General features: G+C 39.3%; 1 protein-coding gene across 1 annotated transcript in view; it reads right to left on the reverse strand.

Moving 5' to 3' along the window:
- Positions 1-25,749, reverse strand: part of USP21 (ubiquitin specific peptidase 21) — a 140,034-nt gene that overhangs the window by 60,662 nt on the left and 53,623 nt on the right. Inside the window, exon 7 of the mRNA XM_053704488.1 lies at positions 3,750-3,887. Within this exon, the coding sequence (XP_053560463.1) occupies positions 3,750-3,887 (138 nt within the window). The remainder of the gene's footprint in view (positions 1-3,749; positions 3,888-25,749) is intronic.

The following is a 25,749-nucleotide window of genomic DNA, read 5'->3' on the forward strand; positions in this document are numbered from 1 at the left end:
CACGGGTGCGCGCGTGCACGTGGGCGCGTGTGTGCACGTAGGCGCGCGTGCGCGCATTAGCCACACTGACACCAATGAAAAAGGAAGGGGAAAAAAGTTTTGTTTTTTTTTTACATTTAAAAGGATCTGGGAGGGGGAGGGGGTGAGGGTATTGTGGGGGGGCTGCTACACTACAGAAATAATTAAACATACAAATAAAAGTTATAAATAAAATTAAAATAGTTTGGTTTGTGGGGCCAAACTGGGTACTGGCAGACAGCTGCCAGTACCCAAGATGGCGGTAATTAGGTAGGGGAGAGGGTTAGAGAGCTGGAGGGGGGGGATCAGGGAGGTTGGTGCTAAGGCAGGGGTCCATCACAACTAAAATATTTTATAATTTTTATTTAAAAAAAACAAAAAACTTTTATTTAGTACTGGCAGACTTTCTGCCAGTACTTAAGATGGCAGTAACAATTGTGGGGTGGGGGAGGGAAGAGAGCTGTTTGGGAGGGATCAGGGGGTGGGATGTGTCAGGTGGGAGGCTGATCTCTAAAATTAACCCTGCAAGCTACCTAATTTAACCCCTTCACTGCTGGGCATAATTCACGTGTGGTGCGCAGCAGCATTTAGAGGCCTTCTAATTACCAAAAAGCAACGCCAAAGCCATATAAGTCTGCTATTTCTGAACAAAGGGGATCCCAGAGAAGCTTTTACAACAATTTCTGCCATAATAGCACAAGCTGTTTGTAAATAATTTCAGTGAGAAACCTAAAATTGTGAAAAATGTAAAGTTTTTTTTTTTTATTTGCTCGCATTTGGAGGTGAAATGGTGGCATAAAATATACCAAAATGGGCCTAGATCAATACTTGGGGTTGTCTACTACACTACACTAAAGCTAAAATTAACCCTACAAGCTCCCTAATTAACCCCTTCAGTCCTGGGCATAAAACATGTGTGGTGCGCAGCGGCATTTAGCGGCCTTCTAATTACCAAAAAGCAACCACAAAGCCATATAAGTCTGTTATTTCTGAAAAAGGGGATCCCAGAGAAGCATTTACAACCATTTGTGCCATAATTGCAGAAGCTGTTTGTAAATAATTTCAGTGGGAAACCTAAAGTTTGTGACAAAATTTGTGAAAAAGTGAACTTTTTTTTTTTTTTTTTTAATCGCATTTGGCGGTGTAATGGTGGCATGAAATATACCAAAATGGGCCTAGATCAATACTTTGGGATGTCTTCTAAAACAAAATATATACATGTCAAGGGATATTCAGGTATTCCTGACAGATAACAGGGTTCCAAAGTAACAAGCGCTAATTTTGAAAAAAAGTGGTTTGGAAATAGCAAAGTGCTACTTGTATTTATTGCCCCATAAATTGCAAAAAAAGCAAAGAACATGTAAACATTGGGTATTTCTAAACTCAGGACAAAATTTATAAGCTATTTAGCATGGGTGTTTTTTGGTGATTGTAGATGTGTAACAGATTTTGGGGGTCAAAGTTAGAAAAAGTGTGTTTTTTTTCCATTTTTTCCTCATATTTTATCATTTTTTTTTTAAGTAAATTATAAGATATGATGAAAATAATGGTATCTTTAGAAAGTCTGTTTAATGACGAGAAAAACGGTATATAATATGTGTGGGTACAGTAAACGAGTAAGAGGAAAATTACAGCTAAACGCAAACACTGCAGAAATGTAAAAATAGCCATTGTCATTAAGGGTAAGAAAATTGAAAAATGGTCCGGTCATTAAGGGGTTAAAGGGACAGTTTACCTAAAAAAATGTCTCCCCTTTAATTTGTTCCCAGTGATCCATTTCACCTGCTGGAGTACATTAAATTGTTAACAAGTAGCTCCTTTACCCTTACTACGGCATTAGAAATAGCAGATTTAGCCTGTGGTATCCCCAACTATACTGAAAGTTTCTGGTCTTAAAGGGACACTCAATCAAAATTAAACTTTCATTATTCAGATAGAGCATGCCATTTTAAACAACTTTCCAATTTACTTCCATTAACAAAATGTGCACATTCTTTTTTATATTTAAACTTTGAGTCACCAGCTCCTACTGAGCATGTGCAAGAATAAGTGTGTATGCATTTGTGAATGGCTGATGACTGTCACATGGTACGTGTATGCATTTGTGATTGGCTGATAGCTGTCACGTGGTACAGGGGGAGTGGAAAAAGGCATAACGTTTAAAATTGTCTGAAAAAAAAAATCTACTACTCATTTGAAGTTCAGATTAAGTGCTATTGCATTGTCTTGTTATCTTGCATTTGTGGATTATGCAAATCTACTGTGTTGACTGGTCCTTTAAGTCCAGGCTATTGACAAGCTAAGTAACACAGCCAGCAGAAGAAATTACACTCCTGGTGGAGTGTAGAAGAGACAACTAATAAAATGATAATTTCTCATACATTTTATACTCCGAAGTTGCGATTTTCATTGGAAATACATTAAGGGAAAAGCAATTTTACAGTATACTGTCCCTTTAAATAACACAAGTGTATGAAAATGCTGCCAAAAGATAAAAGTGACTCAGGACCACTAGCCCCCCCCCCCCCCCCCCCCGACTGCTTTTCTACTCGTTCCAGTTCCAGTTCAATAAAGAGTAAAAAACAATTCCTTTGTGTCTCCATAAAAAAAGATACAAAAAAGTAATTACCAATACTGCAATGCTACAATCCTCAGCAACACTGCTGTGTATCTGCAGGTGTTGACAGACAATAGTTTATATCTTAATATAGTACTAGTGTAAATGACTACTTGTGTTATGTAGTGCTTCACACCTACCCAATTCTGGGATAAACAATTAGAGCAACATTCTTTTTAGCAAAGCGTAATTTATAATGCAGTAGCTTAAAGGAATAGTCTAGTCAAAATTTCATGATTCAGATAGAGCATGCAATTTTAAGCAACTTTCTAATTTACTCCTATTAATTTTACCCCCATGCTCTTGGTATGTTAATTTGAATGTAAGCTTAAGAGCCAGCCCATTTTTGGTTCAGTACCTGGGAAGCACTTGCTGATTGGTAGCTACATTTAGACACCAATCGGAAAGATCTACCCAGGTTCTGAACCAAAAATGCTTACATTCTTGCTTTTTCAAATAAAGATACCAAAAGAACAAAGAAAATTTGATAATAGGAGTAAATTAGAAAGTTGCTTAAAATTGCCTGCTCTGTCTGAATCATGAAGGTTTAGTTTTGACTAGACTGTTTCTTTAACAAGCCACTGGAAAATAAAAATGGTAAACAAACTAGTGAAGGGGGAAAATGGAAATGGAACAGTACAGCGGTATTTCTTTTAAGGGTAATACGTTTTTTTTTATGTACACAAAGAATATACCACTATATAAGCATTGTACAGGGAAAACAACTACATACAAATAAGTGGTTTAATAAGCAGTCAAAAGATCCAGAGTTGTTTTCTTTTTAACTTTGCATTATTATTAAATATTTGTTTTTTTTAATGTATGTGTTTAAAATGTATTTAGCTGTTCAATTTATAGTGGCCACTATTTAGATTAACTTTTTTAGAGCCCAACATGTCACTTTGTGTCCCTTTAATTTGCATATTGCCCATCTTTTCCAGATTAATGCTGGCCCTGCATGTGTTACCTAAGCGAATCCAACTATTTTTTTTATTGTGACCAATATTTACAATAGCTTTTCTAGATCACAAAGTGTAAGTTGCCAACGTTATATTTAATTCCCAAGCTCCCCCACATCCCCTGGTCTACTGCCCCGGTTTGCTTAATGTGTTACCTAAGAGAATCTTGGTGTTCCAGAGTCACAGAGCGCTTGACGTCAGAAAGGATGCTGGGAGTTTTCCTATTCTTTCTATTGATTTCAACATGAATCCGATCCATAAAAAACTTGAGGAATTCCTGTGCATCTTGCTGGCTTCAATGGAAGGAAAAATACAGAAGCGTCAGTACAGCTTGCACTACAGCTAATCTCAGAAGTGACAGAAAGATCCTAGGCAAGGAGTAAACCACTAGACAGGTTTCAGCCTGTACCTGGCTCAACAGTTTATATTTATATTTAGGATTTGCTCAACTGTTTTATTTTGTCCAGACCAAATAGCAAATATCTATTATTAAATGACACTGTACATTAAATACATATTTTCCCTGCATACTTTTAACTAAAAATTGTATTGCATGATATCATTTAGCATTTTGCTGCAGACTTTCAGTATGAATTGTAATAAGCACCATTAATATGATTTTGATGTATTTTTGTGTATTTTTAAATAAAAAAAATGTACTTCATACTCCCAATCCAATCTTTAAACTGCTTATTATATTGAGCGCATATGTTTGTCTCCTCATACAGAAATGTAGTCAGAAACACTGCTCTCAAACTACAACTTGCCATTCCTGTTAAAGGGACATGAAACAACATTTTTCTTTCAGATAGAGCATGCGATTTTAAACAACTTTCTAATTTACTTCTATTATGTTTTCTTTGTTCTCTTGGTATCTTTTGTTGAAAAGCAGGGATGTATGCTTGGGAGCGTGACCATTTCTGGAGCACTATATGGCAGCAGTTTCGCGAGAATGTTATCAATTTGCAAGAGAACTAGATGGCAGAACTATTTCCTGTCATGTAGTGCTCCAGTTGCCAACCTAGGTATCTCTTCAACACAGATCATCATGGGAACGAAGCAAATTTGATAACATTTGTAAACTGGAAACTTTTCTTTAAATTTTCTTTTGTGATTCAAACAGAACATACCATTTTAAAGGGACAGTCAACACCAGAATTATTGTTGTTTAAAAAGAAAGATCATTTCTTTATTAACCATTCCCTAGTTTTGCATAACCAACACTGTTCTAGAAATACACTTTTTACCTCTGTGATTACCTTGTATCTATGCTTCTGCTGACTTCCCCCTTGTTTCAGTTCTTTTGAAAGACTTGCATTTTAGCCAGTCAGTGCTGGCTCCAGGGTAACTTCACATGCATGAGCTCAATGTTATCTATATGAAACACATGAACTAACGCCTTCTAGTGGTCAAAATGCAGCCAGATTAGAGGCAGTCTTCAAGGTCTAAGAAATTAGCATATTAACCTCCTAGAATTAGCTTTCAACTAAGAATACGAAAAGAACAAAGCAAAATTGGTGACAAAAGTAAATTGGAAAGTTGTTTAACCCTTTAGTGACAGCTGACGTACCAGGTACGTCAGTGAAAAACTGTCACTTAATGACAATTGACGTACCTGGTACGTCAGCCGGTAAAACGAGCGCTGCAAGCGATCGGTGATCGCTTCAGCTGCTCTAACCGTATTGCTACAATGCCTGCATGTTGAGGCATTGTGCAATACGTAACTAAACTGCCGGGGAGCTTCAGATCTTAAACTCCCGGCAGTTTAGTGCATCGGAAGCATTTGATCGCTTCCGATGCTGGCCCCTGACATGTTGAGTGCCTTGTTGGGTAAAGGCACTCAGCATATGATGTTTTTTTTAAAAAAATAAAATAAGGGAACATTTAAAATAAAATAAAATAAAATATCTATATACTTTGCCTGCAGACAATATGGTGTCTGCAGGCAAGATGGTGCCGGGTGCTGCCCTTCTAAGGGCATGGCTTCAGTCTGGAGGGTGTTCCTAGCTTGCCTCATCATTAGAGGCAGGCTAGTAACATCCAATCAGAAATTGCCTCTAAATGTGATCACTTGTTAGAGTGATCACCATTTGGCTGATCAAGTCAATATTTGTAAATATTGACTATGACCACCATGGATCTGCCTCCCTCTCCTCACTTGTTGTTTAGTGAAGGAGAGAGACAGATCTGTATTGAGAGGGAGAGTGCCATTGCATTTAAATTTTGAAAAATATCAGACCCAAAGGCTCTTTTCAGAGCCACTCTGTTGTTGGTATATATATATATATATTTTTATATATATATATATATATATATATATATATATATATATATATATATATATATATATATATATATATATATATATATATATAATATATAATTTTTAACCCCATCTGTGCCATTGATCTCTGCATAAGCATTGATCTTGCACAGGAGCACACAGCAGCACCTTTTTTGCTGTCTGCATTTTTTTAGGGGTTAATTTAAAAATATAATTTTTTAAATTAATTTTTTATATCACTGCTTTAGGCATTGATTATAGTTAATATTTTTAGGCGTATTTTTAGGCGTTGATATCACTGCATTGATATACAGGCTCTTCTAAGAGTCATTAACACCTTCTGTGCGCAGATCACTGCTTTAGGCGGTGGTTAATATTTATTTAATTTTATTGTAAGACCCAAAGTCTCTTATAATAGCAATTAACCCCTTTTTTGCTGCAGATAACTGCTTTATCACTGCTTAGGCATTTATTTAAATTTATTTAATTTTTTTTGTAAGAGCCATTAACGTAGGTTCTGTGCGTAGATCACTGCTTAGGCATTGATTAATTTTATTGTAAGACCCAAAGCCATTAACCCCTTTTTGTGCCGCAGATCACTGCTTTAGGCATTGATATCACTGCTATTTAATTTGTTTGTAAAAGCCATTAACCCCTTTTCTGCAGCAGATCACTGCTTTAGGCATTGATATCACTGCTATTTTTTTTTTTTTGTAAAAGCCATTAACCCCTTTTGTGCCGCAGATCACTGCTTTAGGCATTGATATCACTGCTATTTAATTTGTTAATTTTAATTTTATTGTAAGACCCAAAGTCTATTATAATAGCCATTAACCCCTTTTGTGCTGCAGATAACTGCTTTATCACTGCTTAGGCATTTATTTAAATTTATTTAATTTTTTTTGTAAGAGCCATTAACGTAGGTTCTGTGCGTAGATCACTGCTTAGGCATTGATTAATTTTATTGTAAGACCCAAAGCCGTTAACCCCTTTTTGTGCCGCAGATCACTGCTTTAGGCATTGATATCACTGCTATTTAATTTGTTTGTAAAAGCCATTAACCCCTTTTCTGCAGCAGATCACTGCTTTAGGCATTGATATCACTGCTATTTTTTTTTTTTTTTTGTAAAAGCCATTAACCCCTTTTGTGCCGCAGATCACTGCTTTAGGCATTGATATCACTGCTATTTAATTTGTTAATTTTAATTTTATTGTAAGACCCAAAGTCTATTATAATAGCCATTAACCCCTTTTGTGCTGCAGATAACTGCTTTATCACTGCTTAAGCATTAATTTAATTTTTTTTGTAAGAGCCATTAACGTAGGTTCTGTGCGTAGATCACTGCTTAGGCATTGATTAATTTTATTGTAAGACCCAAAGCCATTAACCCCTTTTGTGCCGCAGATCACTGCTTTAGGCATTGATATTGCTGCTATTTAATTTGTTTGTAAAAGCCATTAACCCCTTTTGTGCCGCAGATCACTGCTTTAGGCATTGATATCACTGCTATTTAATTTGTTTGTAAAAGCCATTAACCCCTTTTGTGCCGCAGATCACTGCTTTAGGCATTGATATCACTGCTATTTAATTTGTTTGTAAAAGCCATTAACCCCTTCTGTGTGTAGATCACTGCTTTAGGCATTAATATATATTTATAATGGCACAGCGTTTTTATACTGCTGACGAGGCTTATGCCATCCTGGCTTCAGATTCTGATGCCTCTGCCTCTGACGCAGGCTCTGATTTTGACCCTGGTCAGTGCTCAGATACATCATCTAGTGAAATAAGTGTATCTAGAAATGAATCTAGTGCTAGTGATGTATCTGTGGCTTCTGAGCCCCCTGCCAGAAGGAGACGTGTTGCTCCAGCTGCTGAGGAGTGGGTAGTGCCTAATCTCCAGAGGCCAGATATCCCTCCTTTCACAGAAAATCCTGGCATCAATCTGGATGTCACAGGATTTACCCCCCTTCAATTTATGCAGCTTTTTATGGGGGATGATGTTTTGGGGAACATTGTCTCCCAAACTAATGTGTATGCCCAGCAATTCCGTGCTGCTAAGCCTCAGTCTTTTTGGGCAAAGCAGCAATGGGCCCCCATTGACGTGTCAGAATTTCTAAAATTCTGGGCACTCACAATGCTGATGGGCATAATCAAGAAGCCATCCATCCGCTCCTACTGGAGCACTAGCCCCATCTGCTGTACCCCCATTTACAGACAGTCTATGCCTAGGCAAAGGTATGAAATGATACTTCGTTTCATGCATTTTAATGACAACAGCCTTTGCCTCCCTAGGGAGCATCCCCAATTTGACAGGCTGTACAAGATCCGCCCCCTGATAACCCACTTCACTGCCAGGTTTGCAGAGGCTTATACACCTGGAAAGAATATCTGCGTAGATGAATCCCTGATGAAGTATAAGGGAAGGCTGGGATTCAAGCAGTATATTCCTTCCAAGCGCTCCAGGTATGGAGTGAAAGTGTATAAGCTCTGTGAGAGCGACAGTGGGTATACTCAGGCCTTCCGGGTGTATGAGGGAAAGGATACCCAGCTTGACCCTCCAGGTTGCCCAGAACATATGGGAACCAGTGGCAAGATTGTCTGGGACCTAATTCAACCCCTAATGAACAAAGGGTACCACTTGTATCTTGATAATTTCTATACAAGTGTCCTTTTATTCAAACTACTGTATTGTTTTGATACAGTAGCTTGCGGTACTATCCGTAAGAACCGCATAGGATTCCCAGAGCAACTGTCACGCACCCGGCTACGAAGGGGGGAGACCTCAGCTCTGCGCCAAGAGGAGCTCTTGGCAGTCAAATATAGAGACAAGAAGGATGTATACCTTCTCAGCACCATCCACACTGAAAGGACTGTGGAGGTCTCTGTACGTGGCACAGCTGAGGTCACAAACAAGCCAGTGTGCATCAAGGCCTATAATCAGCATATGGGTGGGGTTGATCTGGCAGATCAGCTGCTTCAACCCTACCTAATTATGCGGAAGACAAGGGCCTGGTACAAAAAGGTTGCAATTTATCTTATGCAAATTGCAACCTACAACGCTTTCTTGTTGAACAAAAAAGCAAATCCCGAAATGAAACTCACTTTTTTGCAGTTCCAGCTCCAGGTCATTTCGGTGATTTTGTACCAAGATGCACCTGCTCCCCAGGCGGTGATGGGGGAAAGCAGAGTTGGGGCTACCCACTTTATTTTTAAAATTCCTCATACTACCACACAGCAGAAACCACAAAAAAGATGCAGAGTCTGCTATAAAAGGGGGCTGAGAAAGGATACCACATTCTACTGTCCTGATTGCCCTGGACAACCTGGACTCTGCATTGGTGACTGCTTTAAACGCTACCATACATTGGTGAAATTTTAATTTTTTTTACATTTACTGTTCCTGAATTTATTTTTATTTTTTACTTTTACTGCTCCAGACTTTTTCTTTGCAATAATTTACAACAGGATCTCCTAAATTAGAGTAAAAAAGCAGTGTGTGTGTAAAACTGAAAATTGAAAAATTACCACCATACACTGTCTCCAATTTGTTTGGCTAAAACGGTTCCATCAAAGGCATCAAAGCACTCCATATACAATACTTTGGGGTGTCAACATTTCAAATATATACACTTTCATGCCAATAAATAGACCTGGGGTATGCGATTGGCCCCAAACTAAAGATAGGCCTATGAGAAGAAATACTCTCACTTTTAACTAAAATTACAAGACATAAAATTCTAACAGAACCTTCCCAAACTTCTGGCAAACCTATACATGGGGGGCATAGGTGTACTCAGGAGGTCTTATAGAAAACAACCTGTATTGTGTTTTTGCAATAACTTACAACAGGCTCTCCTAAATTATAGTCAAACAATGTAAAACTGAAAATTAAAAAATTACCACCATACACTGTCTCCATTTTCTTTGGCTAAAACGGTTCCATCAAAGGCATCAAAGCACTACATATACAATACCTTGGGGTGTTTACATTTCAAATATATAAACTTTCATGACAATAAATAGTCCTGGGGTAATGCGCTTGGCCCCAAACTAAAGATAGGCCTATCAGAAGAAATACTCAATGCAATGCAAGTCATAAAATTGTAACAGAACCTTCCCAAAATCCTGGCAAACCTATACATGGGGGGTATAGATGTACTCAGGAGGTCTTACAGAAAACAACCTGGACTGTTTTCTTGCAATAACTTTTACCACATTCTCCAAAATCACAGCCAAAAAGCAATGTGTGTGTAAAAATAAAAAATACCACCACACACATTCTCCAAAGACTGGCGATTGAATTAGTGCATGGAAAGTGTTAAAATACCAGCATTTGAAATACCCTAGGGTGTCTACTTTTCAAAAATATATGGTTTGTTGGGGGTAAATTACATTGGCTGGCTTCAGAAATGTTCTAAATAGGACATGGGTGCATGATGACAGATGTGAAAATTTCAAGTTGGAAAACTGGAATGCGCCACCTAAAAATAAGGCCTTTTAGCCCCCAGGGAACCCAACACACCTATACATGGGTGGTATCACTGTACTCAGGAGATGTTGTTGAACACATGTTGAGGTGTTTTTTGACAGTAACACATAACAGGAATTGAGAATCCATGCCTAAAGTACAATGTGTATGAAAAATAACACAAAAAAATGACTACCCAAAAGTTTGCCAAAGACTGGTGCTTGAATTAGTGCATGGAAAGTGTTAAATACCAGCATTTGAAATACCCTAGGGTGTCTACCTTTCAAAAATATATGGTTTGTTGGGGGTAAATTACATTGGCTGGCTTCAGAAATGTTCCAAATAGGACATGGGTGCATGATGACAGATGTGAAAATTTCAAGTTGGAAAACTGGAATGCGCCCCCTAAAAATAAGGCCTTTTAGCCCCCAGGGAACCCAACACACCTATACATGGGTGGTATCACTGTACTCAGGAGATGTTGTTGAACACATATTGAGGTGTTTTTTGACAGTAACACATAACATGAATTGAGAATCCATGCCTAAATTACAATGTGTATGAAAAATAACACAAAAAAATGACTACCTAAAAGTTTGCCAAAGACTGGTGCTTGAATTAGTGCATGGAAAGTGTTAAAATACCAGCATTTGAAATACCCTAGGGTGTCTACTTTTCAAAAATATATGGTTTGTTGGGGGTAAATTACATTGGCTGGCTTCAGAAATGTTCCAAATAGGACATGGGTGCATGATGACAGATGTGAAAATTTCAAGTTGGAAAACTGGAATGCACCCCCTAAAAATAAGGCCTTTTAGCCCCCAGGGAACCCAACACACCTATACATGGGTGGTATCACTGTACTCAGGAGATGTTGTTGAACACATGTTGAGGTGTTTTTTGACAGTAACACATAACAGGAATTGAGAATCCATGCCTAAAGTACAATGTGTATGAAAAATAACACAAAAAAATGACTACCCAAAAGTTTGCCAAAGACTGGTGCTTGAATTAGTGCATGGAAAGTGTTAAAATACCAGCATTTGAAATACCCTAGGGTGTCTACTTTTCAAAAATATATGGTTTGTTGGGGGTAAATTACATTGGCTGGCTTCAGAAATGTTCCAAATAGGACATGGGTGCATGATGACAGATGTGAAAATTTCAAGTTGGAAAACTGGAATGCGCCCCCTAAAAATAAGGCCTTTTAGCCCCCAGGGAACCCAACACACCTATACATGGGTGGTATCACTGTACTCAGGAGATGTTGTTGAACACATATTGAGGTGTTTTTTGACAGTAACACATAACAGGAATTGAGAATCCATGCCTAAAGTACAATGTGTATGAAAAATAACACAAAAAAATGACTACCTAAAAGTTTGCCAAAGACTGGTGCTTGAATTAGTGCATGGAAAGTGTTAAAATACCAGCATTTGAAATACCCTAGGGTGTCTACTTTTCAAAAATATATGGTTTGTTGGGGGTAAATTACATTGGCTGGCTTCAGAAATGTTCCAAATAGGACATGGGTGCATGATGACAGATGTGAAAATTTCAAGTTGGAAAACTGGAATGCACCCCCTAAAAATAAGGCCTTTTAGCCCCCAGGGAACCCAACACACCTATACATGGGTGGTATCACTGTACTCAGGAGATGTTGTTGAACACATGTTGAGGTGTTTTTTGACAGTAACACATAACAGGAATTGAGAATCCATGCCTAAAGTACAATGTGTATGAAAAATAACACAAAAAAATGACTACCTAAAAGTTTGCCAAAGACTGGTGCTTGAATTAGTGCATGGAAAGTGTTAAAATACCAGCATTTGAAATACCCTAGGGTGTCTACTTTTCAAAAATATATGGTTTGTTGGGGGTAAATTACATTGGCTGGCTTCAGAAATGTTCCAAATAGGACATGGGTGCATGATGACAGATGTGAAAATTTCAAGTTGGAAAACTGGAATGCACCCCCTAAAAATAAGGCCTTTTAGCCCCCAGGGAACCCAACACACCTATACATGGGTGGTATCACTGTACTCAGGAGATGTTGTTGAACACATGTTGAGGTGTTTTTTGACAGTAACACATAACAGGAATTGAGAATCCATGCCTAAAGTACAAAGTGTATGAAAAATAACACAAAAAAATGACTACCTAAAAGTTTGCCAAAGACTGGTGCTTGAATTAGTGCATGGAAAGTGTTAAAATACCAGCATTTGAAATACCCTAGGGTGTCTACTTTTCAAAAATATATGGTTTGTTGGGGGTAAATTACATTGGCTGGCTTCAGAAATGTTCCAAATAGGACATGGGTGCATGATGACAGATGTGAAAATTTCAAGTTGGAAAACTGGAATGCACCCCCTAAAAATAAGGCCTTTTAGCCCCCAGGGAACCCAACACACCTATACATGGGTGGTATCACTGTACTCAGGAGATGTTGTTGAACACATGTTGAGGTGTTTTTTGACAGTAACACATAACAGGAATTGAGAATCCATGCCTAAAGTACAATGTGTATGAAAAATAACACAAAAAAATGACTACCTAAAAGTTTGCCAAAGACTGGTGCTTGAATTAGTGCATGGAAAGTGTTAAAATACCAGCATTTGAAATACCCTAGGGTGTCTACTTTTCAAAAATATATGGTTTGTTGGGGGTAAATTACATTGGCTGGCTTCAGAAATGTTCCAAATAGGACATGGGTGCATGATGACAGATGTGAAAATTTCAAGTTGGAAAACTGGAATGCGCCCCCTAAAAATAAGGCCTTTTAGCCCCCAGGGAACCCAACACACCTATACATGGGTAGTATCACTGTACTCAGGAGATGTTGTTGAATAGATATTGAGGTGTTTTTTGACAGTAACTCATAACAGGAATTGAGAATCCATGCCTAAAGTACAAAGTGTATGAAAAATAACACAAAACAATGACTACCCATAAGTTTGCCAAAGACTGGTGGTTGAATTAGTGCATGGAAAGTGTTAAAATACCAGCATTTGAAATACCCTAGGGTGTCTACTTTTCAAAAATATATGGTTTGTTGGGGGTAAATTACATTGGCTGGCTTCATAAATGTTCCAAATAGGACATGGGTGCATGATGACAGATGTGAAAATTCCAAGTTGGAAAACTGGAATGCACTACCTAAAAATAAGGCCTTTTAGCCCCCAGAGAACCCGACACACCTATACATGGGTGGTATCACTGTACTCAGGAGATGTTGCTGAACACATATTGGGGTGTTATTTTGTAGTAACCCTTAACATTCTCAGTACATGTATTCTTAAATTGCTATTTTGTCAAAAATTCACCACTTATTTTTTTTCTTTTAAAACTTTGGCATTGATTGGTGCTAAAATGGTTGCATGAAGAGAGTCAAAATACCCCAAGTTTAATACCTTAGGTTGTCTTCTTTTTAAAAATATATACATGTGAAGGATTATTCAGTGATTCCTGACAGATATCAGTGTTCCAATGTAACTATCTCTAGTTTTGAAAAAAAATGTTTTGGAAATAGCAGTGTGCTACTTGTACTTATTGCCCTATAACTTGCAAAAAAAGCAAGGGGCATATAAACATTGGGTATTTCTAAACTCAGGACAAAAAATTGAAACTATTTAGCATGTTTTTTTTTTTGGTGGTTGTAGATGTGTAATAGATTTTGGGGGTCAAAGTTAGAAAAAGTGTGTTTTTTTCCATTTTTTCCTCATACTTTATATTTTTTTTTATAGTAAATTATAAGATATGATGAAAATAATGGTATCTTTAGAAAGTTCATGTAATGGCGAGAAAAACAGTATATAATATGTGTGAGTACAGTAAATGAATAAGAGGAAAATTACAGCTAAACACAAACAGTGCAGAAATGTAAAAATAGCCATTGTCATTAAGGGTAAGAAATTTGAAAAATGGTCCGGTCATTAAGGGGTTAAAATGATGTTCCCTATTTAAATCATGAAAGTTTTTTTTTTGGACTGGACTGTCCCTTTAACCCCTTAACGACCAAGGACGTACGCCACACGTCCTCTAAAAAAATACACTTAATGACCGAGGACGTGTGGCGTACGTCCTTGGTCTGGAAAGTAGCTGGAAGCGATCCTGCTCGCTTCCAGCTGCTTTCCGGTTATTGCAGTGATGCCTCAACATCGAGGCATCCTGCAATAACCCCCCTTGGCCATCCGATGCAGAGAGAGCCACTCTGTGGCCCTCTCTGTACCGGACATCGATGGCCGGTTTCGTTGGTGGGTGGGAGCCAGTCTGGGAGGCGGGTGGGCGGCCATCGATGGGCCGTATGATGTGGCGGGGGGCGGGATCGTGGGCGGGAACGCCGGGTGCGCACGAGGGTGCGCGCGCGCGCGCGGGGGGGGGGTAGGAAGCGGGTGGGAACCGCTACACTACAGAACATGTATGGGGGAAAAGTGGCAGTGATTGCCAAAAATATATATATTTATATCGATCTAAGAGATCTGGGAGGGGTGGTGGGTTTGTCTTTTGGGGGGGGGCAAGCTACACTACAGAAAACTATTTTAAAATAATAATAAAACAAGGTTTTACTATAAACTGGGTACTGGCAGACAGCTGCCAATACCAAAGATGGCTACTAATAAGTTAGAGGGGGATGGGTAAAGAGCTGTTTGGGGGGTATCAGGGAGGTTGGGGGCTAAGGGGGGATCCTCCAGAGCAGCATATGTAAATATGCATTTTTTTTTATTTATGTTTTATCAAGGATAGCTTTTTTTTTTAGTACTGGCAGACTTTCTGCCAGTACTTAACATGGCGGGGACAATTGTGGGGTGGGGGAGGGAAGAGAGCTGTTTGGGAGGGATCAGGGGGTGTAATGTGTCAGGTGGGAGGCTGATCTCTACACTAAAGCTAAAATTAACCCTGCAAGCTCCCTACATGCTACCTAATTAACCCCTTCACTGCTAGCCATAATACACGTGTGATGCGCAGCGGCATTTAGCGGCCTTCTAATTACCAAAAAGCAACGCCAAAGCCATATATGTCTGCTATTTCTCAACAAAGGGGATCCCAGAGAAGCATTTACAACCATTTGTGCCATAATTGCACAAGCTGTTTGTAAATGATTTCAGTGAGAAACCTAAAATTGTGAAAAATTTTACTTTTTTTTTTATTTAATCGCATTTGGCGTTGAAATGGTGACATGAAATATACCAAAATGGGCCTAGATCAATACTTAGGGTTGTCTACTACACTACAATAAAGCTAAAATTAACCCTACAAGCTCCCTACATGCTCCCTAATTAACCCCTTCATTGCTGGGCATAATACACGTGTGGTGCGCAGTGGCATTTAGCGGCCTTCTAATTACCAAAAAGCAACACCAAATCCATATATGTCTGCTATTTATGAAAAAAGGGGATTGCAGAGAAGCATTTACAACCATTTGTGCCATAATTGCACGAGCTGTTTGTAAATAAATTCAGTGAGAAACCTAAAGTTTGTAACAAAATGTGTGAAAAAGTGAACAATTTTTTTTATTTGATCGCATTTGGCGGTGAAATGGTGGCATGAAATATACCAAAATGGGCCTAGATCAATACTTTGGGATGTCTTCTAAAAAAAAATATATACATGTCAAGGGATATTCAGGGATTCCTGGAAGATATCAGTGTTCCAATGTAACTAGCGCTAAGTTTGAAAAAAAGTGGTTTGGAAATAGCAAAGTGCTTCTTGTATTTATTGCCCTATAACTTGCAAAAAAAAGCAAAGAACATGTAAACATTGGGTATTTCTAAACTCAGGACAAAATTTGGAAACTATTTAGCATGAGTGTTTTTTGGTGGTTGCAGATGTGTAACAGATTTTGGGGGTCAAAGTTAGAAAAAGTGTGTTTTTTTCCATTTTTTCCTCATATTTTATATTTTTTTTATAGTAAATTATAAGATATGATGAAAATAATGGTATCTTTAGAAAGTCCATTTAATGGCGAGAAAAACGGTATATAATATGTGTGGGTACAGTAAATGAGTAAGAGGAAAATTACAGCTAAACACAAACACTGCAGAAATGTAAAAATAGCCTTGGTCCCAAACGGACAGAAAATGGAAAAGTGCTCTGGTCACTAAGGGGTTAAGGACCTCACAGCACTGCCTGGCTGATATTTTCAGATCTCACCTATGTCCACAAAATCTAACAGCTAGACCAGCCAAAAAACTGTAATCAACTATGTTATGGTACCAAAGTCAGAAAGAATTTCAGCATAATGTAAAAGTATTAATTCAGAATAAAACAAGTTCTCAAAATCACACACTTTCACATTCAGATATTTAAAAAGCACTAGATTCAAGTATTCCTTCCTAAACATTCACTTTTATTTTCTCATCCTTAAATTGGCAACAGCAGGATAAGTGTTCGTTAAAAATGAACATGAAACATTTTTGTAAAAGCCAGCAGACTTATTTATATGGCAACCTACAGAACATAGTCAGGCCCGGTAGGCCGCGTGGTAGTTAAGCCCCGTCCACTATGTTATTAGTTTTTTTTTAAAAAATATTAATAAATTATTTGTTTGTTTCCTCTTACTTATTTACTGTACCCACACATATTATAAACCGTTTTTCTCGCCATTAAATGGACTTCTAAAGATACCATTACTTTCATCATATCTTATAATTTACTATAATTTTTTTTTAATAAAATATGAGGAAAAAATGAAAAAAAAAAAACACACACTTTTTCTAACTTTGACCCCCAAAATCTATTACACATCTAAAACCACCAAAAAACACCTATGCTAAATAGTTTCTAAATTTTGTCCTGAGTTTAGAAATACTCAATGTTTACATGTTCTTTGCTTTTTTTGCAAGTTATAGGGCAATAAATACAAGTAGCACTTTGCTATTTCCAAACCACCTTTTTTTTTCAAAATTAGCGATAGTTACATTGGGACACTGATATCTTTCAGGAATCCCTGAATATCCTGTGACATGTATATATTTTTTTTAGAAGACATCCCATAGTATTGATCTAGGCCCATTTTGGTATATTTCATGCCACCATTTCACTGCCAAATGAGATCAAATAAAAAAAACAAAAAAACACTGCTTACCTGATAAATTGATTTCTTCTATGATACGACGAGTCCACGGATTCATCCTTTACTTGTGGGATATTATCCTCCTGCTAACAGGAAGTGGCAAAGAGCACCACAGCAGAGCTGTCTATATAGCTCCTCCCTTGACTCCACCCCCCAGTCATTCGACCGAAGGTATAGGAAGAAAAAGGAGAAACTAAAAGGTGCAGAGGTGACTGAAGTTTTAAACCAAAAAATATAATCTGTCTTAAATTGACAGGGCGGGCCGTGGACTCGTCGTATCATAGAATAAATCAATTTATCAGGTAAGCATAAATTTCCTTTTCTTCTATAAGATACGACGAGTCCACGGATTCATCCTTTACTTGTGGGATACAATACCAAAGCTACAGGACACGGATGAACGGGAGGGACATGACAGATACCTAAACAGAAGGCACCACTGCTTGAAGAACATTTCTCCCAAAAATAGCCTCCGAAGAAGCAAAAGTATCAAATTTGTAAAATTTGGAAAAGGTATGAAGGGAAGACCAAGTCGCAGCCTTACAAATCTGTTCAACAGAAGCATTGTTTTTAAAAGCCCATGTGGAAGCCACCGCTCTAGTGGAATGAGCTGTAATTCTTTCAGGAGGCTGCTGTCCAGCAGTCTCGTAAGCCAAACGGATGATGCTTTTCAGCCAAAAAGAAAGAGAGGTAGACGTAGCTTTTTGACCTCTACGTTTTCCAGAGTAGACAACAAACAGAGAAGATGTTTGACGGAAATCCTTGGTCGCTTGCAAGTAAAACTTCAAGGCACGAACCACGTCCAAATTATGTAACAGACGCTCATTCTTAGAAGAAGGGTTAGGACACAAAGAAGGAACAACAATTTCCTGATTAATATTCTTATTTGAAACAACCTTAGAAAGGAATCCAGGTTTAGTACGCAAAACCACCTTATCAGAATGGAATATAAGATAAGGCGAGTCGCATTGTAACGCAGATAGCTCAGAAACTTTTCGAGCAGAAGAGATAGCTACTAAAAACAGAACTTTCCAAGATAGAAGCTTAATATCTATGGAATGCATGGTTTCAAACGGAACCCCTTGAAGAACATTTAAAACTAAATTCAAACTCCATGGCGGAGCAACAGGTTTAATTCTAATTAAAGCCTGACAAAACGACTGAACGTCTGGGACATCTGCCAGACGCTTGTGTAGTAAGATTGATAAAGCAGATATCTGTCCCTTTAAGGAACTCACTGATGGCCCCTTCTCCAATCCTCTTACTCCATGAGTAGCCTTTGGATTTGCACCAATAAAGATATTTATCTTATGATAAATTTTCCTAGTAACAGGCTTTCGAGCCAGAATCAAGGTATCAATGACCGACTCCAAGAATCCCCGCTTAGATAAAATCAAGCGTTCAATCTCCAGACAGTCAGCCGCAGAGAAACTAGATTTGGATGTTGGAACAGACCTTGAATTAGAAGGTCCTGTCTCAGTGGCAGTTTCCATGGTGGCAGAGATGACATTTCTACCAGATCTGCATACCAAATCATGCGTGGCCACGCAGGCGCTATCAAGATTACTGAAGCCCTCTCCTGTTTGATTCTGGCAATAAGACGAGGAAGGAGAGGAAAAGGAGGAAACACATAAGCCAGGTTGAACGACCACGGTACTGCTAGAGCATCTATCAGTACTGCTTGAGGATCCCTTGATCTGGACCCGTAACAAGGAAGTTTGGCATTCTGACGAGATGCCATCAGATCCAATTCTGGTGTGCCCCATTGATGAATCAATTGTGCAAACACCTCTGGATGGAGCTCCCACTCCCCCGGATGAAAAGTCTGACGACTAAGAAAATCCGCTTCACAGTTCTCCATTCTCCAAATGAACATGAAACATTTTCGTAAAAGCCAGCAGACTTATTTATATGGCAACCTACAGAACATAGTCAGGCCCGGTAGGCCGCGTGGTAGTTAAGCCCCGTCCACTATGTTATTATTTTTTTTTTAAAAAATATTAATAAATTATTTGTTTGTTTCCTCTTACTTATTTACTGTACCCACACATATTATATACCGTTTTTCTCGCCATTAAATGGACTTCTAAAGATACCATTACTTTCATCATATCTTATAATTTACTATAATTTTTTTTTATAAAATATGAGGAAAAAAAGAAAAAAAAAAAACAGACTTTTTCTAACTTTGACCCCCAAAATCTGTTACACATCTAAAACCACCAAAAAACACCTATGCTAAATAGTTTCTAAATTTTGTCCTGAGTTTAGAAATACCCAATGTTTACATGTTCTTTGCTTTTTTTGCAAGTTATAGGGCAATAAATACAAGTAGCACTTTGCTATTTCCAAACCACTTTTTTTTTTCAAAATTAGCGATAGTTATATTGGGACACTGATATCTTTCAGGAATCCCTGAATATCCTGTGACATGTATATATTTTTTTTAGAAGACATCCCATAGTATTGATCTAGGCCCATTTTGGTATATTTCATGCCACCATTTCACTGCCAAATGAGATCAAATAAAAAAAAATAAAAAAAACACTGCTTACCTGATAAATTGATTTTCTTCTATGATACGACGAGTCCACGGATTCATCCTTTACTTGTGGGATATTATCCTCCTGCTAACAGGAAGTGGCAAAGAGCACCACAGCAGAGCTGTCTATATAGCTCCTCCCTTGACTCCACCCCCCAGTCATTCGACCGAAGGTATAGGAAGAAAAAGGAGAAACTAAAAGGTGCAGAGGTGACTGAAGTTTTAAACAAAAAAATATAATCTGTCTTAAATTGACAGGGCGGGCCGTGGACTCGTCGTATCATAGAATAAATCAATTTATCAGGTAAGCATAAATTTCCTTTTCTTCTATAAGATACGACGAGTCCACGGATTCATCCTTTACTTGTGGGATACAATGAATACCAAAGCTACAGGATACGGATGAACGGGAGGGACATGACAGATACCTAAACAGAAGGCACCACTGCTTGAAGAACATTTCTCCCAAAAATAGCCTCCGGAGAAGCAAAAGTATCAAATTTGTAAAATTTGGAAAAGGTATGAAGGGAAGACCAAGTCGCAGCCTTACAAATCTGTTCAACAGAAGCATTGTTTTTAAAAGCCCATGTGGAAGCCCCCGCTCTAGTGGAATGAGCTGTAATTCTTTCAGGAGGCTGCTGTCCAGCAGTCTCATAAGCCAAACGGATGATGCTTTTCAGCCAAAAAGAAAGAGAGGTAGACGTAGCTTTTTGACCTCTACGTTTTCCAGAGTAGACAACAAACAGAGAAGATGTTTGACGGAAATCCTTGGTCGCTTGCAAGTAAAACTTCAAGGCACGAACCACGTCCAAATTATGTAACAGACGCTCATTCTTAGAAGAAGGGTTAGGACACAAAGAAGGAACAACAATTTCCTGATTAATATTCTTATTTGAAACAACCTTAGAAAGGAATCCAGGTTTAGTACGCAAAACCACCTTATCAGAATGGAATATAAGATAAGGCGAGTCGCAATGTAACGCAGATAGCTCAGAAACTCTTCGAGTAGAAGAGATAGCTACTAAAAACAGAACTTTCCAAGATAGAAGCTTAATATCTATGGAATGCATGGTTTCAAATGGAACCCCTTGAAGAACATTTAAAACTAAATTCAAACTCCATGGCGGAGCAACAGGTTTAAACACAGGTTTAATTCTAATTAAAGCCTGACAAAACGACTGAACGTCTGGGACATCTGCCAGACGCTTGTGTAGTAAGATTGATAAAGCAGATATCTGTCCCTTTAAGGAACTCGCTGATAGCCCCTTCTCCAATCCTTTTACTCCATGAGTAGCCTTTGGATTTGCACCAATAAAGATATTTATCTTATGATAAATTTTCCTAGTGACAGGCTTTCGAGCCAGAATCAAGGTATCAATGACCGACTCCAAGAATCCCCGCTTAGATAAAATCAAGCGTTCAATCTCCAGACAGTCAGCCGCAGAGAAACTAGATTTGGATGTTGGAACAGACCTTGAATTAGAAGGTCCTGTCTCAGAGGCAGTTTCCATGGTGGCAGAGATGACATTTCTACCAGATCTGCATACCAAATCATGCGTGGCCACGCAGGCGCTATCAAGATTACTGAAGCCCTCTCCTGTTTGATTCTGGCAATAAGACGAGGAAGGAGAGGAAAAGGAGGAAACACATAAGCCAGGTTGAACGACCACGGTACTGCTAGAGCATCTATCAGTACTGCTTGAGGATCCCTTGATCTGGACCCGTAACAAGGAAGTTTGGCATTCTGACGAGATGCCATCAGATCCAATTCTGGTGTGCCCCATTGATGAATCAATTGTGCAAACACCTCTGGATGGAGCTCCCACTCCCCCGGATGAAAAGTCTGACGACTAAGAAAATCCGCTTCCCAGTTCTCCACTCCTGGGATATAGATTGCTGATAGATGGCAAGAGTGAGTCTCTGCCCATCGAATTATTTTGGAAACCTCTAACATCGCTAGAGAACTCTTTGTTCCCCCTTGATGATTGATATATGCCACAATCGTGATATTGTCCGACTGGAATCTTATGAATTTGGCCTATGCCAGCTGAGGCCACGCCTGAAGCGCGTTGAATATCGCTCTTAGTTCTAGAATATTTATTGTAAGTAGAGCCTCCTCCTGAGTCCAAACACCCTGAGCCTTCAGGGAATTCCAGACTGCACCCCAGCCCAAGAGGCTGGCGTCCATCGTCGCTATGGCCCATGCTGGCCTGCGGAAACACATTCCCTGGGACAGATGATCCTGTGACAACCAGCAAAGAAGAGAGTCTCTGGTCTCTTGATCCAGATTTATCTGATGAGTTAAATTTGCATAATCCCCATTCCACTGTCTGAGCATGCACAGTTGCAGTGGTCTGAGATGCAAGCGAGCAAACGGAACTATGTCCATTGCCGCTACCATTAGTCCGATTACCTCCATACACTGAGCCACTGACGGCCGAGGAATGGAATGAAGAGCTCGGCAAGTGGTTAAGATCTTTGATTTTCTGACCTCCGTCAGAAAAATGTTCATGTCTACCGAGTCTATCAGAGTTCCTAGGAATGGAACAAGTGAACTCTTTTATGTTCATCTTCCACCCGTGAGATCTTAGAAAAGCCAACACGATGTCCGTGTGAGATTTGGCTAGATGGTAAGTTGACGCCTGAATCAAAATATCGTCCAGATAGGGCGCCACCGCTATGCCCCGCAGCCTTAGAACCGCCAGAAGGGACCCTAGTACCTTTGTGAATATTCTGGGAGCTGTGGCCAACCCGAAAGGAAGGGCCACAAACTGGTAATGTTTGTCCAGGAAGGCGAACCTGAGGAACTGGTGATGATCTTTGTGGATAGGAATGTGAAGATACGCATCCTTCAAATTTACGGTGGTCATATATTGACCCTCCTGGATCATTGGTAAAATTGTCCGAATGGTCTCCATCTTGAAGGATGGGACTCTGAGAGATTTGTTTAGAGTTTTGAGATCTAAAATCAGTCTGAAGGTTCCCTCTTTTTTGGGAACCACGAACAGATTGGAGTAAAACCCCTGCCCCTGTTCTACCTTTGAAACTGGGCAGATTACACCCATGGTATAAAGGTCTTTTACACAGCGTACGAACGCCTCTCTTTTTGTCTGGTTTACAGACAACCGTGAAGATGAAATCTCCCCCTTGGGAGAGAATCTTTGAATTCCAGACGGTACCCCTGGGTTACGATTTCTAATGCCCAGGAATCCTGAACGTCTCCCACCCAAGCCTGAGCGAAGAGAGAAAGTCTGCCCCCTACTAGATCCGGTCCCGGATCGGGGGCTGCCACTTCATGCTGTTTTGGTAGCAGCAGCGGGCTTCTTGCCCTGTTTACCCTTATTCCAGGTCTGGTTAGGTCTACAGACTGACTTGGATTGAGCAAAATTCCCCTCCTGCTTTGTGGCAGAGGAGGAAGTAGAGGGTCCACCTTTAAAGTTTTGAAAGGAAAGAAAATTATTTTGTTTGGCCCTCATTTTATTCGTCTTGTCCTGAGGAAGGGCATGGCCTTTACCTCCAGTAATATCGGAAATGATCTCCTTCAGTTCAGGCCCGAATAGGGTCTTACCTTTGAAAGGAATAGTTAACAGCTTAGATTTTGAGGACACATCAGCAGACCAGGACTTAAGACATAACACTCTACGCGCTAAAATGGCAAAACCTGCATTCTTTGCAGCTAATTTAGTCATTTGAAAAGCGGCATCTGTAATAAAAGAATTAGCTAGCTTGAGAGCCTTAATTCTATCCAAAATATCATCTAATGGGGTCTCAACCTTAAGAGACTCCTCTAGAGCCTCAAACCAAAAAGCAGCTGCAGTAGTTACAGGAACAATGCACGCTATAGGTTGTAGCAGAAAACCGTGATGAATAAACAATTTCTTTAGAAGACCCTCTAATTTTTTATCCATAGGATCTTTGAAAGCACAACTGTCCTCAAAAGGTATAGTTGTACGCTTAGCCAGGGTAGAAACAGCTCCCTCCACCTTAGGGACCGTCTGCCACGAATCCCGAATGGTGTCAGATATGGGAAACATTTTCTTAAAAATAGGAGGGGGAAGAGAACGGAATGCCTGGTCTATCCCATTCCTTAGTAACAATGTCCAAAATCCTCTTAGGGACTGAAAAAACATTAGTGTAAGTAGGGACCTCTAGATATCTATCCATTTTACACATTTTCTCTGGTGGAATTACAATAGGCTCACAATCATCCAGAGTCGCTAAAACCTCCCTGAGCAACAAGCGGAGGTGTTCAAGCTTAAACTTAAAGGCCGTCATATCTGAGTCTGTTTGAGGGAACATCTTTCCTGAATCAGAAAGCTCTCCCTCAGACAGCAAATCCCCACCCCCAAATCAGAACACTGTGAGGGTACATCGGAGATGGCCAATAAAGCATCAGAGGGCTCAGCATTTACTCTAATACCGGACCTACTGCGCTTCCCCTGCAAACCAGGCAGTTTAGATAATACCTCGGTGAGGGTAGTAGACATAACTGCAGCCATATCTTGCAGGGTGAAAGAATTAGACGCACTAGAAGTACTTGGCGTCGCTTGGGCGGGCGTTAAAGGTTGTGACACTTGGGGAGAAGTAGATGGCATAACCAGATTCTCTTCTGACTGAGAATCATCCTGAGACATACTTTTATCAGCTAAAATATGTTCTTTGCAATGTAAGGCCCTCTCAGTACATGAGGGACATATTTTAAGTGGGGGTTCCACAATGGCTTCTAAACACATGGAACATTGGCTTTCCTCAATGTCAGACATGTTAAACAGGCTAGTAATGACCACAAACAGGCTTGAAAACACTTTATTTAGTGAAAAAATAACAATCTGAAAAAACGGTACTGCGCCTTTAAGAGAAAAAAAGCATACAATTTTTCTAAAACTGCTTTAAAACGATAAAGTTATCACAATTTTATGATAAATGCATCCCAAATTGTCAGCTAAGTTTGCCCCACAAGGAAAGAAACACTTAACCCTTAGCAAAAAAACGCTGTGCTATAAAACGTTAACTTCAAATAAAAACACCCCCTGCACCTCGTCACAGCCCTGCTGTGGCGCCTACCTGCCCTCAGGGGTCGGTAAAATCGGATTAAACCTTCGATAAGGCCCAAACTGTCTCTGAAAGGCCCACCGGAGTTGGAGCTTGCTGCTTGTCTGGGAAAAACAACTGCGCAACTGAGGCGCGAAAAAAGGCCCCGCCCATCTCACTCGATGTCTCACAGCCTAAAATAACCGCACCAGAGCAGTCTAAAACCTAGCCATGTGGGTTCATATACCCATAAGTGAAGCCATGTGTACCCTTTATACTTCAATAAAGTAAAAAAATAAAGTCTGCCATCAAAAACGTTATCTGTAACTCCCAATCATGAAAACGTTTGCCCACAAACATCATAACATCAGTGTCAAGCATTTTTTTTATAGCCCAATATGCAAGTCCAGTAATACCCCTCTTTATACATTAGGATTACTGCTTACCCTTTCCCTCATGGGAATACTGCCAGCCAATTCTGAAATAACAGTCTCTCCAGAAAAAAAAATGACTTAACATACCTCAATACTTATAGCATGAAAAAAACGTTCCTCACACTGAAGTTTCTTAAGTACTCCTCAGCCATTTTTTGGGAACTACTCTGGATCTTAGTAACAACTGCTAAGATCATCAGGCTCCAGGCAGAAGTCTTCATCCATCTGCTGCCTGGGAGAAAATAGCACACACCCGTACCATTTAAAATAAACTCTTGCTTGAAGAAAATAAAAACTAACATTTTATCACCTCTTTCACTTTA

The sequence above is a fragment of the Bombina bombina genome, chromosome 1 (genome assembly GCF_027579735.1).
Source record: "Bombina bombina isolate aBomBom1 chromosome 1, aBomBom1.pri, whole genome shotgun sequence".
Taxonomy (NCBI): Eukaryota; Metazoa; Chordata; class Amphibia; order Anura; family Bombinatoridae; genus Bombina; species Bombina bombina.